The sequence below is a fragment of the Dreissena polymorpha genome, chromosome 5, assembly GCF_020536995.1.
Source record: "Dreissena polymorpha isolate Duluth1 chromosome 5, UMN_Dpol_1.0, whole genome shotgun sequence".
NCBI classification, from domain to species: domain Eukaryota; kingdom Metazoa; phylum Mollusca; class Bivalvia; order Myida; family Dreissenidae; genus Dreissena; species Dreissena polymorpha.
In genome coordinates, this window is record NC_068359.1 from 32,476,908 (window position 1) to 32,494,871 (window position 17,964).

Genomic DNA, 17,964 nt, shown 5'->3' on the forward strand with positions numbered 1-17,964 from the left:
TATTTTTGGCTATTTTTAAGTTTTGATGAAGAAAAAGTTGTAGCCAAATAGAATTTTCTTTAGCCAAATAGGTCAATTTGTAGCCATTGGCTAATTTGGCGAATGGCAGAGTAAGCCCTGACTTGTTGATTGGCTGTTAGAATGTTTAGCTTTTCTTATCAAACAGAAAAACTTCACCCTCACAAAACAGGTACTTGTTGATTGGCTTTTAGAATATTTAGCTTTTCTTATCAAACAGAAGAACTTCCCCCTCACAAAACAGGTACTTGTTGATTGGCTTTTAGAATATTTAGCTTTTCTTATTAAACTGAAGAACTTCACCCTCACAAAACAGGTACTTGTTGATTAGCTGTTAGAATATTTAGCTTTTCTTATCCTACAGAAGAACTTCACCCTCACAAAACAGGTACTTCACCCTCACAAAACAGGTGCTTCTTGATTGGCTGTTAGAATATTTAGTTTTTGTTATCAAACAGAAGAACTTCACCCTCACAAAAAGGTCAGGGCTAAACATTTACCTAAAAACCAACTTGCTCTGCCGAGCAAGAACTTAGAAAATCTACTTGCCCTGAACGTAAAGCCATTTGCTCAAACATAAAATATCACATTAACTGTGAACCTCATATTTTTAGCTCACCTGTCACGAAGTGACATGGTGAGCTTATGTGACCGTGTGAGGTCCGGCGACCGTTGTGTGTCCGTGTGTGCGTGCGTGCGTCAACAATTTGTTTGTGTAGACAGTAGAGGTCACAGTTTTCATCCAATCTTTATGAAATTTGGTCAGAATGTTTATCTTGATGAAATCTGAGTTGGGATCGTATTTGGATCATCTGGGGTCAAAAACTAGGTCACTAGGTCATATAATAGAAAAACATTGTGTAGACAATAGAGGTCACAGTTTTCATCCAATCTTCATGAAATTTGGTCAGAATGTTTATGTTGATAAAATCTGGGTTGGGATTGTATTTGGGTCATCTGGGGTCAAAAACTAGGTCACTAGGTCAAATAAAATAAAAACTTTGTGTAGACAGTAGAGGTCACAGTTTTGATCCAAACTTAATAAAATATGGCCAGAATGTTAATATTGATGAAATCTGGGTTGGGATTGTATTTGGGTCATCTGTGGTCAAAAACTAGGTCACTAAGTCAAATCATAGAAAAACCTTGTGTAGATAATAGAGGTCATAGTTTTCATCTGATCTTAATGAAATGTGGTCAGAATGTTTATCTTGATAATATCTGATTTTGGATCGTATATGGGTCATCTGGGGTCAAAAATTAGGTCACCGGGCCAATTCTAGTTTAAACTTGTGTAGATGAAAGAGGTCACAGTTTCCATCATGTCTTAATGAAATTTTGTCAGAATGTATTAATTGATGAAATCTGGCTTGGGATTGTATGTGTCTGATAGAATTTAAGTTGATGTAGCAAGGTTAGTCAGGTAAGCGATTCAGGGCCATCATGGCCCTCTTGTTTAATAAAGATCAAAATGATACACCACAAAACCTTTTTTATTTTTGCTCATTTAACAAAATGATTACAGCAATTAAAGTCTAATTAAAGTCTAAATTAAATGCTTTGTTCTATTTTTGCACTTGCCCGGGCGGACAACTAGATTATAAAATAACTTGCCCGGACCCAACTTTTACTTGCCAGGGGCAATAGGACGACCTTTAATGTTGAGCCCTGAAGGTACTTGTTGATTGTCTGTTAGAATATTTAGCCTTTCGTATCAAAAAGAGGAACTTCGCCTTCACAAAACAGGAACTTCACCCTCACAAAACAGGTACTTGTTGATTGTCTGTTAGAATATTTAGCCTTTCTTATCAAACAGAGGAACTTTACCCTTTTAAAACAGGAAATTCACCCTCACAAAACAGGTGCTTGTTGATTGGCTGTTAGAATATTTAGCTTTTCTTATCAAACTGAAGAACTTCACCCTCGAAAAACAGGTAAGTCACCCTCACAAAATAGGTGTTTGTTGATTGGCTGTTAGAATATTTAGTTTTTCTTATCAAACATAAGAACTTCAAACTTACAAAACAGGTACTTGTTGATTGTCTGTTAGAATATTTAGACTTCCCTAAATTCTTGTTTGCAATGCAGTGTCCCAGGGTCTTTTGTCTATTATGCCCTTTCATTATCCCCCGCCATAGGCGGAGGGATATTGTTTAGGCGTTGTCCGTCCGTCCGTCTTTACGTCCGTCAGGAGCCATATCTTGGATGTGCTTTATCGGATTTAATTGAAACTTGGTATGAGTTTATATGTGGATAAGGGGATGATGCATGCCAAATGGCATTGTACACCATCTGTTAATAATGGAGTTATGGCCCTTTGTATCTTGAAAAAATAATTTTTTGAGTGTCAAATATAACACTTTAGTGTCTAGAAGCATATTTGCGGGTGATATAAATTTATTGAATTTGCTTGTTGTGATTTGGATTTCATATGTTTATCGTAGTGCCCAGAGAATGAGCAAGGCCTTACCATTTTGTCTAGCACCAACAGATAAATGTTACATATAATTCATGGATACTTGCTACTTGACTCTACACTACAGTTGGTCTCTTATGATCCAGTTTTTTTTCACCATTTTGGGAATGGGGCCAGTTCCCTTTGGATTAGGAGACTTCGCTGCATTTTTACTAACATTGGGAAATTAGTAATATTGTTCTTTTGCTATAAATTATGCTTCAAAATTAAGAGTATAAGTGTTTTCAGTATTATATTTACTAAGTTTTCGCGTGGAAACCTTCAATTGGGAATTGTTAGCTCCCATTTGGCAAAAAAATATATAAATGTTTTCATTGGCAATTTGGCCGATTACAAGACCTGATTTTGAATGAAAAAAAACTCCTGTGACCCTTCCAAGTGTGCAAGATTAACACTAACTCATTTTGACCTCGCCATAAGATTGGGGTATTTGGGTGGACCAGTGGGTGGGCAGTTATCTTAACACCATCAACTGGTGTCATTGTGGGTGTTTTTACTAAATAATTGTCACTATTGTTGAAATAATTCACTTATTCATGAATAAGCATGTGATATTTAGTATGTGTGTGTGTGTGTGTGGAATTTCCACATTTCTTAAGATATTTGTAGTTAAAATTTCTCAAATCTATCCCAAACTTATTAACTTGACATTCTTTACCTTGCTCATAATGCCATGTAAATGTTTCAGCTATTTGCAGTTGTGTGCAATGATATTCCAAGCCCAGAGGTGCCGACCCTTATGATGGAGTTCCTTATAGGTACGCATGTTTTTTGTTGCCTCCTTTTATTGAACTATAACATATTCAATGACTTTATCCTTATTATAAATAAATGAACCATGCGCCGTTAAAATGGGGATTATTGCATGTGCAAAAAGTGTTGTTTTTATATTAGCCTGTGCAATGCACACAGGCATATCAGGGACAAAACTTTCCACCTATAGTGGATTTTCACAAAGAAGAAACTTCCTTTAAAAGAAAAATCACACAATAAAAACATTAAATTGTCAGCCATGATTAGCCTTTGCAAACTACACTGTCTAATCTGTGACAATACAATCCCAGTATATTTTGTATGAAAGAGGGTCCCATGTCTTTGTGATAGAGCACCAACGTATGTGGTTTTATTGTTGGGATGCATGGCATTGTTTTTTTTGTTCCACCTGGGATGTATGGTGTTTTTTTATTTTTTTGTAACACCTGGGATGTATGGCTTTTTGTGCCCCCGAAGGAGGGCATATAGTGATTGGACCGTCCGTCCGTCTGTCTGTCTTTCCGTCACACTTTGCATTTAGGTTTTGCATTTAGGTTTCGAAAAATGCTCATAACTTTTATGTTGCTTCAGATAGCAACTTGATGTTTGGCATGCATGTGTATCTTATGGAGCTGCACATTTTGAGTGATGAAAGGTCAATGTCATCCTTCTAAGGTCAAAGGTCAAATATACGGCTTCTAAGCGGCGCAGAAGGGGCCATTGTGTTTCTGACAAACACATCTCTTGTTTTGTAATAGCACAGACGTATGGCAATTTTTGTTACAGCACAGATGTATGGCATTTTTGTGTTACAGCACAGACGTATGGCATTTTTTGTTACAACACAGACATATGGCATTTTGTGTTACAGCATAGATGTATGGCATTTTTGTGTTTCAGCACAGATGTATGTTGTTTTTGAGTTACCGCACATACATATGTCGTTTTTGTGTTACACCACAAACATATGTCGTTTTTGTGTTACAGCACAGATATATGGCGTTTTTGTGTTACGGCACAGACATATGGCATTTTTGTGTTACAGCACAGAGATATGTTGTTTTTCTGTTACAGCACAGACATATAGCGTTTTTGTGTTACAGCACAGACATATGGCATGTTTGTGTTACAGCACAGAAATATGTCTTTTTTGTGTTACAACACAGACATATGGCATTTTTGTATTACAACACAGAGATATGTCGGTTTTGTGTTACAGCACAGACCTCTGGCTTTTTTGTGTTACAACACAGACATATGGCATTTTTGTGTTACAGCACAGACACATGTCATTTTATGTGTGACATCACAGACATAGGTCGTCTTTGTGTTACAGCACAGACACATGGCATTTTTGTGTTACAGCACAGACATATGTTGGAATGCGGAGGCAGGTGGACAGGGAGGCTCTGCGTTTGCTGCCCTTCACCCACACAGAACCCTTTAGGGGCCAGTTTGACAAAGTAGGTAAAGGCTAAAACTAAAGGGGCTTGTTTTATTAAGTTATTATGGACTGTAATCAACCAGATGGTCAAATTATATTAAGATGAAACCAATAAGAGGTAAGTTTGGCAAAGTATGTTTTGATAAAAACTTCAAGAGCCAGCTTGAAAAAGTATGTTTTGATTAGATCTCTCTTCCATTTTTGCAAAGTATGTTCAGATAAGATTTTTCCGCCTCTTTCACCAAGTATGTTTTGATAAGATCTCTCAGCCATTTGTACAAAGTATGTTTTGATGGGAACTCTCTGACATTTTTACAGAGTATGTTTTTACTGGATCTCTTCGACATTTTTACAAAGTATGTTTTGATAAGAACTTCAGGAAGCAGTTTGACGATTATGCCTATTCTATAACACATAATTATGTTGTTTATTGACATCCACTTATAGCTTTTTAAATGCATATCTGGTGCAAGGTATATTTAAGCATTAGTACTTGTAGTTCATAGCTTGTTGTCCAATAACCTTTGGCTGGAAGTAAAAAAGTGTAGGCATTAAATCACGCGTGCAAAGCAAGAGCGATTTGATATCATGCATCTTAACTTCGTTGTGACTTGTAACAAAATCAACATAAACTACTTTAAGTGTTTGAAGTGAACAGTGTTTGATAACAACAACGGTGAACACAAACTTTCAAGTTTTCTACTACTAGATAGATCGATCGTATACCTACAGAGTGATATACAGTAAAACACATCCCTTGCTTTTCCTGTGAGGTGATATTTATGCCCCCCTTCAAAGAAGAGGGGGTATATTGTTTTGCACATGTCGGTCGGTCCGTCAGTCGGTCCGTCCACCAAATGGTTTCCGGATGATAACTCAAGAACGCTTAGGCCTCGTATCAGGAAAGTTCAAAGGGACATTGGTCATGACCGGCAGATGACCCCTATTGATGTTCAGGTCACTAGGTCAAAGTTCAAGGTTACAGTGACTCGAAGCAGTAAAATGGTTTCCGTATGATAACTCAAAAACACTTAATGCTGGGATCAGGAAAGTTCGTAGGGACATTGGTCATGACTGACAGATGACCGCTATTGATTTTCAGGTCACTAGGTCAAATTTCAAGGTCACAGTGACACGTATTCACACAATGGCTGCCACTACAACTGAGAGCCCATTTGGGGGGCATGCGTGTTTTACTAACAGCCCTTGTTATTTTTTAGCTCACCTGTCACAAAGTGACATGGTGAGCTTATGTTACCGTGTGATGTCCGGCGTCCGTTGTGCATGCGTGCGTGTGTGTGTGCGTGGTATCGTCAACAATTTGTTTGTGTAGACAGTAGAGGTCACAGTTTTCATCCAATCTTTATGAAATTTGGTCAGAATGTTTATCTTAATGAAATCTGGGTTGGGATTGTATTTGGGTCATCTGGGGTCAAAAACTAGGTCACTTGGTCAAATAATAGAAAAACCTTGTGTAGAAAATAGAGGTCACAGTTTTCATCCAATCTTTATGAAATTTGGTCAGAATGTTTATCTTGATGAAATCTGGGTTGGGATTGTATTTGGGTCATCTGGGGGGTCAAAAACTTGGTCACTAGGTCAAATAATAGAAAAACCTTGTAAAAATCTTGTGTAGACAATACAGGTAACAGTTTTCATCCAATCTTTATGAAATTTGGTCAGAATGTTTATCTTGATGAAATCTGGGTTGGGATTGTATTTGGGTCATCTGGGGTCAAAAACTAGGTCACTAGGTAAAATAATAGAAAAACCTTATGTAGACAATAGAGGTCATAGTTTTCATCTGATCTTAATGAAATATGGTCAGAATGTTTATCCTGATAATAACTGATTTTGAATTGTTACAGGGCTTCGGCTGCCGTTCGCCAGATTCGCCAATGGCGAAAATTTAGCATTTCAGCGAATAAAATAATCGTTTGGCGAAAACGTTCAGCGAACGATTTTTTTCCTGACAAATGCCGTCCCAGATACATAAACTCTTTCAGCTGTAGACTGTGCTTCAATACATCGGCGTGTTATTGACCCGAAAAATTGATACGCAGTCGGCATTAACACCTGTCAGAACCAGTCATCGAGACAACGGAAAATGACTGGTTTGAAAACAAAACAATGGTGTAATCGTATATCTTATCGGCTGAAATAAACAATTACATCTGATTAAAGATTGCTGCCAATTTCAATCAATTTGAGTAAAAGCCGTTAGCGAATTATCAATTTAGTCACACAATGAACGTAAGTAAAGAAGTTGATAATAGATTTTAATTTCGAGAAGTTCGTAATGTTTGTAATGATTAAAGGCTAAATGTGTTACAATTGTGAATGAAGATAGATGAACGGGTATAAAACCCTTGACATTTTTGGGGAAAGTTTGAAAATTGCGACTGCCATTATGGCGACCATAGGAAATAAGCGTCCTTTGTACTCTGACGAATCTAATGACACGATCTAAAAAAAATCAAATCTGATAATAGATCATTCAAAGATGTTTGGCTTTCGGAATTCAAGTGGTTAGACTATAATGCAAAATCAAAAATGATGTATTGCAAAATATGCATACAGTTTCAAAAATCAAATTCATTCACTTTGGGTGTAGTATGTTGAAAAAAGACAACATTCCAAAACACGAAAAATCAAAAAGTAATTAAAAAGAATGACAATCAATATTAAAATGAATATACATGAACAATTTTTATATTAAAAATAATATATTAAAAATAACAATAATATTTTGTTATGTTCATAATAAAAATATATTGACACTTTTCAAAATGAGCTTTTTGTTTTGAAATTTAGCATATTTAATTTTGTTTATTTCAGATCACAAAGAGGCCTCACAAGCTTGAAGTCTGAAAACATCAATGACAAATGCGCAGACTGCAGCAATATCCAAAAGTGAAGCGGCTGTAGTGTCGGCTATGACTAATGTGTACTTCGCTGCACAACATACTCTCACATCATCGCTGGTTCCAGACCTGAACAGATTGTGTGTCTTGCAGGTAAAAAAATAAATAAAACATCTTAAAACCAAATTTGATTTGTTTTAAATTGATTGATAAAATTTGATTTTGTTTAAGTTTGCTACACATATTGAGCAAAATATACTTGAAATCATAAATTATATTTTCAGGATGCAAATTTGTATTAATATATTTTTAGGGTGCAACCCAGCTCAATGACCTTCGAGTTGACAGCCACACGTCATATGAACACAGCTCCAGTGTGTCGGAATTTAAAAACTGTATGGCAGACGTTCTGAGGAGTGATCTTCTCCAGAAGATACAGACATCATGCAAGTACAGTATCATGATGGATGAGAGTACAGACATTTCAGTGAAGCAAAATTTAGTGACCTATGTTAGACTTTTGGAAACTGATGAGTTTGGAATGGCTGAACTTCAAAGAGCAAATGCAGAGAGCATATATGAGAATGTAGTTTATTTGCTTGGTAGAAAGGGAATTGACATTCAACATCTCTCAGAAATTCTATTAAAATTGAAAACTTGGAGAACTTGTTGATTTTGTCCATAGACAGCCCACCAATGGAAAAGTTTGATTTCAAGATTTGGGCTGGATTGAAGTCGAGGCGGATTATGGCCTTCTGCTAAAATGTATGTTCAGGATATCATGTGCTCATGTAATGTAAATTTATCATGTGCTTATTTTATGAACATGTGCTTGAGTTATGATGTGTGTATATCTATAAATGTTTTGTTGTACTGTTGTTTTTAACCAGGTTTTCCGAAGGAAAAAACTGGTTATTAGATTGGCGAATGCGGGCGGGCTGGCTGGCTGGCTGGCGGGCTGGCTGGCTGGCTGGCGGAACAAGCTTGTCCGGGCCATAACTTTGTCGTTCATTGTGAGATTTTAAAATCATTTGGCACATTTGTTAACCATCATTAGACGGTGTGTCGCGCGAAAAAATTACGTCAATATCTCCAAGGTCAAGTTCACACTTTGAGTTCAAAGGTAAAAAATAGCCATAAATGAGCTTGTCTGTGCTATAACTATGTCATTCATAATGAGATTTTAAAATCATTTGGCACATTTGTTCACCATCATGGGACGGTGTGTCGCACGAAAGAATCACGTCAATATCTCCAATGTCAAGGTCGCCACGACTAAAAATATATTTATTTTAAAACAAACTTACAAAGGGGGTTAATTTTTTTTTTCATTTTCAAAGTTCAGTTTGAGTTGTCTCCCTTTATCAGATTTTTTTTCACAATGAAAACCTGGTTTTGTGACAATTTTGTCCCTTGTTTTGTTATGCACACATGATGTGGATTATGGCCTTCTGCTAAAATTTATGTTCAGGATATCATGTGCTCATGTAATGTAAATTTATCATATGCTTATTTTATGAACATTTGCTTGAGTTATGATGTATGTACTTCTATAAATGGTTTGTTGTAAACTGTATATTTTTGTTATGCACACATGATGATTATTGTAAAACATATATTAAAGCTTTGGTTTTGTAGTTTCTTCTTTTACACCTCTTAGCCTAGACTTACAACAGGTGGTTCCTAATGCTTTGCTAAAACTTTTGCTAAAACTTTTGCTACAGTTTCTAAAATTTGGCTACAAAAAATTACATTTGGCTTAAATGTTGGCTATAGAAATTTTTGGGCCAGGGGGAGCCCTGATCGTATATGGGTCATCTGGGGTCAAAAATAAGGTCACCTGGCCTATGCTAGTAAAACCTTGTGTAGATGAAAGAGGTCACAGTTTTCATCACGTCTTAATGAAGTTTTGTCAGAATGTATTAATAAATAACATCTGGTATGGGATTGTATATGGGTCTGATAGAATTTAAGTTGATGTGGCAAGGTTAGTCAGGTGAGCGATTCAGGGCCATAATGGCCCTCTTGTCTGTTTGTTCTAAACAAAAGTGCTTAGAAGTTTTTTACAACAATAAAAACTATATCAGCATAAAAGTTAAAGAAAGTTAATAATCAACCAATTTTGTTTGTTACAGACATTTTTTAATTCAGTACCCCAACAACCATTTACCATTGCATTTTTAGCTCATCTATTTTTTGAAAAAAAATTATGAGCTATTGTCATCACCTTGGCGTCGGCGTCGGCGTCTGCGTCGGCGTCGGCGTCCGGTTAAGTTTTGCGTTTAGGTCCACTTTTCTCAGAAAGTATCAATGCTATTGCATTCAAACTTGGTACACTTACTTACTATCATGAGGGGACTGGGCAGGCAAAGTTAGTTAACTCTGGCGTGCATTTTGACTGAATTATATGCCCTTTTTATACTTAGAAAATTGAAAATTTTGGTTAAGTTTTGCGTTTAGGTCCACTTTTTTCAGAAAGTATCAATGCTATTGCATTCAAACTTGGTACACTTACTTACTATCATGAGGGGACTGGGCACGCAAAGTTAGATAACTCTGGCGTGCATTTTGACAGAATTATGTGCCCTTTTTATACTTAGAAAATTGAAAATTTTGGTTAAGTTTTGTGTTTAGGTCCATTTTATTCCTTAAGTATCAAAGCTATTGCTTTCATACTTGCAACACTTACCAACTACCGTAAGGGGACTGTGCAGGCAAAGTTATGTAACTCTGACTGGCATTTGGACGGAATTATGGGCCCTTTATACTTAGAAAATTGAAAGTTTGGTTAAGTTTTGTGTTTTGGTCCACTTTACCCCTAAAGTATCATAGATATTGCTATCATACTTGGAACACTCGCAAACTATCATAAGGGTACAGTAAAAGGACAAGTTGCATAACTCTGGATGTCATTTTTACGGAATTATGGCCCTTTTTTGACTTAGTAACTTTGAATATATGGTTAAATTTTGTGTTTCGATCCACTTTACTTCTTAAGTATCAAGGCTATTGCTTTCAAACTTCAAATACTTTCATGCTATCATGAGGTTACTGTACCTGGCAAGTTGAATTTTACCTTGACCTTTGAATGACCTTGACTCTCAAGGTCAAATTATTAAATTTCTCTAAAATTGCCATAACTTCTTTATTTATGATTAGATTTGATTGATACTTTGACAAAACTACTCTTACCTGACATACCACAATAGACTCCACCCAAACCATCGCCCGTGCCCCCCCCCCTATTTTTTTTTTTTTTTTTAAGATCATCTCACAAATGACCACCACACCCTCACACTATACCCCCCCCCACCCCACCCCCTCCCCAATTTTTTTTTAAACGGTTAAAAAACAAAACTATTTATTTTGATTATTTTATGTTTGAAATACCGTCCAACCATCGCACCCAAGAAACCCCCCCCACCCCCCCCCCCACCCCCCCCGATTTTTTTTTTTCCTTTTTTTCGCATTTTTGGAAGAAAATGTAATAAATGTCCACACCCCCACACAATGCACCGCTCTTCACTCCACCCCTCCCTCCTTTGTGATTGAAAATGAGAGTCCCTTCACCTTTAAAAAGAAAATAGATGAGCGGTCTGCACCCGCAAGGCGGTGCTCTTGTTAGTTATATGCGATATTTCTCGTCTTCAAAGTATATTTTTGTACAAATTGTGAGCAATTTTATAATTAAATAAACCATTAATATATATTTTACAAAAAATGAGCACACATTTATCGACAAAATTAATATTTAGCTTGTCTTGGGTTTAACAACAAAATAAAGAAGTAACATTAACGGAATACAATTGTACATAGTATTACTAAAGTCATAAAATAAACCTCAATATTTTGATTTACTAGTGCATTAAAAATGTAAGCCTGAAGTTTTTTAATTGTCAAGAAATGTGTCCAACTAATTGTAACATTTTTAGCTCGACTTTTGGAAGAAAAATGAGAACTATACTACTCGCCCTGGCGTCTGCGTCAGCATTGGTTAAAGTTTTTTATAAAGTCAAATAACTTTAACACTATCCATGATAATTAACTCAAACTTGGAATACTTCTTTATGGCAACAAGACAATTATGTAGGTCAAGGTGCATAACTCTGTTAGCATTATTTTTTTAGTTATGCCCCTTTTTATACTTAGCAAATTTGTTTTAAGTTTTGTGTTCCACTTTATTCCTAAAGTATCAAATTAAATTGCCATAACTTCTTTATTTAGGATCAGATTATATTCACACTTTGACAAAACAACACTTAACTGACATACCACAATGGACTCCACCCAAACCATCCCCCACGACCCCCCCCCAAAAAAAAAACACGAAAAAAATGTTGTTTTTCCTTTTTTTTCTTTTTTTTGAAATATCATCAAATACATTACAACACCCCACATTATTCCCCCTCTCCATCCCCCACACACATACAAAGATTTTTTCTTTGAAACATGGTAAAAAAACCCACATATTTATATTAATAATTTTATTTTTGAAACACCGTCCAACCATCCCACCCAAGCTATTGCTATCAAACTTGAAATATAATCTTATTAGTTGGTTTTATGTCTTTACAAATGTTCAATAGATTGTGGAAAATATACCTGAACTCAGAATCGTCTGTAATGTACCACTTCTTTAAAACATGAGCGATCAATATGTTTCAATTATGGTCCCATTCCAGTTAGAATATGACTATATTACCTTGACATTATTGAATTTAAACAATGGCTTTCGTTAAACTGTCAAGCACTCGAAAAGTCGAGCATGCTGTCTTCTGACAGCTCTTGTATTGAATTCCAGAGTATTGGTCTTCTAAAACATTAGCCTTATAGTATAATGACTTCAATAGGCTATCATTGGCGCACATAGGAAAATGGCACAAATACTCAAATATTAATATATCTCAATAATTAATTATGCCCCCCTTCGAAGAAAAGGGGGTATATTGCTTTGCTCATGTCGGTCGGTCGGTCGGTCGGTCCGTCCACCAGGTGGTTTCCGGATGATAACTCAAGAACGCTTGGGGATAGGATCATGAAACTAAATAGGTACATTGATCATGACTCGCAGATGACCCCTATTGATTTTGAGGTCACAAGGTCAAAGGTCAATGTCACAGTGACTGGAAATAGGCATTTTAAGGATTTAGCATGGTTCAAACAAGGGAAACAACTACCGTTTATGCATGTTCTTTTTATTACAGCATTTTCCTCCCTTTAATTTATTTAAAATCTCATTTTACAGCAGAGATTCCAAATCTGACCTGTAAATGAGCCCCATATTTACTGCCAGTGCTATGTTACCTTTTCCCATTTGATCATTCTTAAGTATTGGTATTGTAATGCTGCTGCTACTGCTACTGCTACTGGCTACTGCTACTGCTACTGCTACTACTACTACTACTACTACTACTACTACTACTACTACTACTACTACTACTACTACTACTTACCACTACCACTACCACTACTTCCACCACCACTACACCACCACCACCACCACCACCACCGTTCACAGTGACAAAAAACGTATTCACACAATGGCTGCTACTACAACTTATAGCCCATATAGGGGGGCATGCATGTTTTACAAACAGCCCTTGTTATCATTATACCTGTAATATGTTAGAGTAATTATAACAACAACCTAACAAAATTACTGATAAGCATTAATGAGACAGATGTCATACGTGCTTGTTTTAAATGGTGCTTATAATCATAGGTGCATTAAAATATCTTATTTTCCAAAACAGTTAATTAAATTGTTAATTATAAAAGACAAACCCTATGAATATGCTCTTCTTCTAACCTAGATATTAACTGCCATGACTTAATGAACAGTTCACAGAAAAAATGATGGAGATATTACTTTTTAACAGTATTTATATCAATGTTTTCTTTCCACTTGAAGAGCTATTTCAATTCCATAACAATGATTTTATTGTTATTAGTTTGTCCCACAATGATCTGGTCAGTGTTGGTATTGTAGCAGACAGACCATGGTCTGCTCACTCCATCTGTATTTTAAGCTAGAGTCGCCAGCTTCTTTTTCCTTCATGATCCACCTGTATCACAGTATTTGAGCCGGCCGCGCAAACAAGGACATGTCCATCAGGTGTTACATGTAGACCTCGTGGCTGCTGTAGATCAGAGTCAGTGAAGGTCGAAAGTAGGCCTCCATCTTTGGCCAGAGTGAGAAGCTTGTGGTTTGATAAGATTGTGACAAAGATCCGTTCACCATCAGGACTTAGTGCACATCTGAACACTACAAAACATAAAAACATGTTTAATACTAACAGGTAGGCAATAATTACATAAACACTTTTAAAATCTAAAAATAATGTCATGAAAGTTAATTATTATACCCCCACAAACAAAGTTTAGGGGTGTATATAGGATAGAGCTTGTCTGTCTGTCGGTTGGTCCGTATTAAGTGTCCGCTCTCTATTTCAAGTTGTTTTCATCAGATCTTCACCAAACTTGGTCAGATGTTGTATCTAGATGATGTCTTGGTCAAGTTCGAATATGGGTCATGCCAGTTCAAAAACTAGGTCACGGGGTCACTTAGTGCGTTTTGAACATTGAACATGGTGTCTGCTCTCTAATTCAAGTAGTTTTCATCAGAGCTTCGCCAAACTGTGTCAGATGTTGTATCTAGATGATGTCTTGGTCAAGTTCAAATATGGGTCATGCCGGTTCAAAAACTAGGTCAAGGGGTCACTTAGTGCGTTTTAAACATTGAGCATAGTGTCCGCTCTCTAATTCAAGTAGTTTTCATCCAATCTTCACCAAACTTGGTCAGAAGTTGTATCTAGATGATGTGTAGGTCAAGTTCGAACATGGGCCATGCTGGGTTAAAAACTAGGTCATGGGGTCATTTAGTGCGTTTTAAACATTGAGCATGATGTCTGCTGTTTTTTGTGAAGACAAATATTGCAAAATATTCTGTGTCAATGCTGCATGTGGGGGTATGCGTCACGTCTATGACAAAGCTCTAGTTGTTTTTATTATCCACAGTGCAGCAGTAATAATATTTTATGTTTAAATAAGAATATGTAAATGTGTATAAAATGTTCAATGTCTTCAATAATGAAATATATTTACAATACATTTACCTGCAGTTGAACCTCCTGTATCCTCATACAGCTTTTTCACAAGTGTCCCAGTCATATTGTAGTGGTAGAGAGCATTGCCAGAGGTGATATACAATGCTCCTTGGTGGTGGGCAATGCCAAGAGCATAATGTGGTAAATGTAACTTCCTCCCATTCACCAGCTGACCATTGCTTACAGATATAAACTGCACACCTTCATCAGAAAGAGGAACAGCCACCTCACTGGATGTGATTTGGCAAATGTCACATGGAACACCAGACACATCAATGTGACTGGACACATTGTAACTTTTGTTCAATAGTTTCACCTTCTTATTATAGAAATCTACAACAATGACATGACCACAAGGCTGCAAATGCATTTAATCGAGCAATTCTGACTTATATCACTTGGTATTTTCACATTATACTCGAAATTCCTCTTCACAGTCATCACCTTATCGGGAATCGTTTTGGGTGTGAGAGACTGCATACCGTCTACAATCCTTCCTAGACTAGACTTTTGAGACAGGTACAGCTCAATGTCAGTGTTTGCCTGGAATATCAGTGAACACTGAACCTTCACAGGGTTCTCTCTTAGATATGTCTCGGACTCGTGTATTTTGTCAAAGCATTTCCTGCTGGCTATGAACTCCATTTCTTTCTTACTCTTATCAAAAAGGCCATGTACAGCTTCACTGAGTTGTTGGAGTTCATCCTTCAGTCTGTTGCAGTTGTCAACATCTTTCTTAAGAGAGATTTGCAATGTGGTCCTAATTTTATTCAATTCTTTCAAAGTAGTTTTTTCTAGTGCATCCAAGGCAGCATTTAAATTCTTACGCAGGTCTCTGATTTCTTGCAGTTTTTCATTTTATGATCCCTCCACTGACTGTAGGCTGTCCTCTTGTGTTCTCTTTAACTTATTTATTTCAGCAAAAATGGTTTTAATTTTGTTTGACAACTGCTTTATATCAACTGACAGCTTTTTGACTGAGTCAGATATTAGAGCCAGATTTTTACATTGTCTGAAAAAGCAACATAAATCTCAGTAATCAATTATCAAGTAGTCACATAAAATATGTAGGTGAAATTAAATATCTACATCATAAGGTTCAAATTGACAGTGCTTCAAATGTAGGTGTGTTCCTATTAATGTACATTTTGAATACAATTCAGTCTGAGTAGTCCCATATCAGTGAAAAGCATAATCAATTACAGAATGTGAATTATAAACAATGAATGTCATATTTTTTAATCTAGATGTGTACCAGTAGAAAAAATGTCCACAAATAATATACTTGTAACATAGTTTCAAAATTTAAAAAATATTTCTTGATATTCTTTAAACAAGCGAGCTTTGTAACTATTACCTTATTAAGATATTTTATTTATGTAAGTGATAACAACCTCCCCTTTTATAATTGTGTTCTCGTTCAACTACATGTACTGTAATTACTCTTAGTTTTCCGACTCTTTAATTATCTTATTTTTAAATAATCTGAAAATTCAGATATGAAAAAAAGTAATACAGGTGTCCAAAAATTTAGAGACAGGTATATTATGTTTGTTTGTCAATAATTATATTGAAATGAAACTAATAAATTGCTGTGCAATAATTGTATTGTGTTGTGCTCTTCTTTCTCTGCTTTGAAAAAAATAAATAAAGTTCAAATCTTTGCAATCTCTTACCTTAAATGGTATTAAAAGGGTAAACTCTTACTTCTTCCTTATTACGATATCATTTCAAATGCTGTTGGGTGCAACCATTGTTTATTACTGGTGTAAATTGGGATTTACCCAATAACGCAAATGTAATGGTCGATTGCGCTCAGGCATTATATTAATTTTTTAGTGTTTTATAACATTAATCCTGTTGTAAAAACACATGATTGAAGGGTCACCAGACAAGCAAAAACAGGGAAAAAATCTGGTAGTATAGCTCGTTCAAAGATACTGTTCGAAAATTTGGAGTCATTAATTATGGATGAAAACCCAAATATCCGAAAATTAAGAGTCATGAAAAATAATTATTTTGGCTAATAAAGGGGTTGTCTGACAAATAAGAGTGTCTGAAAACTTCGAGTAATTACAGTAACTATAGTTCCCAGTTTCACTTACCTGTGATTCAGGAAACACAATCAGAGCAACACAGCTGACTGTGGTCCTGGCAGAACATTTTCAGTTTCTTGTTGTTGTGAACCTCACATTTCAGTAGCAAATCCTCCATTGTCTTTGTTAAAGGCCATTTGTTTGTTTCTCCTCTTCCATATTTTAAATGGTTTACAAATATGTGATCATGATGATGAAGGCATTCTTCACAAAAACACTTCAAACATGTTTCACAAAAAATACCAGCACTTGCTTCTATATTTTTACTTTCGCAAGGGTCACAAAAATAGTCCTTCACTGAATCTGAAGATGTATTAACTGAATCTACAAAAGTTGCCATGTTCAAAAAGTGTTGAGAACTGTCTTCTATTAAATACTAGTGTTTTCGCTATTATTTTGACTATAATTATGAAATACAATTCATGATATCAAAATCAGAATGTGTCGCAAATTGACAGGCACAGTTTTCAGTATTATACACAATGTACTGAAACTTAAGCTGGTAAAGGCTGCCTTATATTGGCTGTTAAAGCTAACAACCTGCTTTATATACACACTTGAGCACATTCCATAGTCAAGTCACAAAACGATCGTGTTGATAGATAACATTCAACATTTTGCAAGTAACAGAGTATAAATCATTATCAGAAAATGGTTTAAACTTGATACATGTAATTGTATTCAGCTAAAGGGACTCGTTTGCAGATTTTATATTGAAAAAGAAGTTGTTTCATGTAAATTCTAACAATTATCTAATATTAAGAATATAATATCAGGAATAGTCTTAACTTATTAAAAAATCAAGAAAAAAGATTGATACAAAATATTGCCTTCTGGCAGCCCAGGATTAAGGAAGCAAAATCTAATACACTTCAACATTACACCACTGAGGCTTTAAATACTTTACTCCAAAATCAAACAGTACATTAGTTATATACACATTTTCAAACGCTCAATGACGGTATTACAAACACTCTTTAATGTTACAAAATAAATCGCTTGATAATTATGCATAAATGATCCATTTCTATTTAGGCATGGTTGTTATTTTGCTTGTGTCAATAAAAGTTATCCATTATTATTTTTACCAATGACAATTTTGAGGAAAGTTGTCATTTTGCTAAACTATGAACACTTCTCTTTGACAATTATGTTTTTTGTCATTGGTAGTTACAAAATGTGGTATTTCACAATTAGTCTTATGTAC

At 35.7% G+C, this 17,964-nt stretch overlaps 2 protein-coding genes across 24 annotated transcripts in view; one reads left to right on the forward strand and one right to left on the reverse strand.

Moving 5' to 3' along the window:
* LOC127881760 (protein pigeon-like) overlaps nt 1-17,964 on the forward strand; it is a 238,277-nt gene that overhangs the window by 25,421 nt on the left and 194,892 nt on the right. For all 23 annotated transcript variants that reach the window (XR_008050260.1, XR_008050262.1, XM_052429864.1 and 20 more), the window contains exons 17-18: nt 3,183-3,252; nt 4,613-4,710. Coding sequence is in view for 21 of the 23 variants with exons in the window: in XM_052429864.1 (XP_052285824.1) it covers nt 3,183-3,252; nt 4,613-4,710 (168 nt within the window). In the remaining 2 variants the exon portion in view is untranslated. The remainder of the gene's footprint in view (nt 1-3,182; nt 3,253-4,612; nt 4,711-17,964) is intronic.
* On the reverse strand, nt 12,664-17,329 carry LOC127881791 (uncharacterized). Its single transcript, XM_052429936.1, has 3 exons — nt 16,767-17,329; nt 14,671-15,673; nt 12,664-13,820 (listed from the first exon to the last, which is right to left on the reverse strand). The coding sequence occupies exons 2-3, from the start codon at nt 15,029-15,031 to the stop codon at nt 13,585-13,587; spliced, it is 597 nt and encodes a 198-aa protein (XP_052285896.1). The 5' UTR covers nt 15,032-15,673; nt 16,767-17,329; the 3' UTR covers nt 12,664-13,584.

Coding starts and splice junctions, on each gene's coding strand:
- LOC127881791 (XM_052429936.1), bottom strand. CDS start 15,031: ATGCATTTGCAGCCTTGTGGTCATGTCATTGTTGTAGATTTCTATAAT. Junction 13,821..14,670: donor TACAGGAGGTTCAACTGCAG/GTAAATGTATTG, acceptor TATGTTTTGTAG/TGTTCAGATGTGCACTAAGT.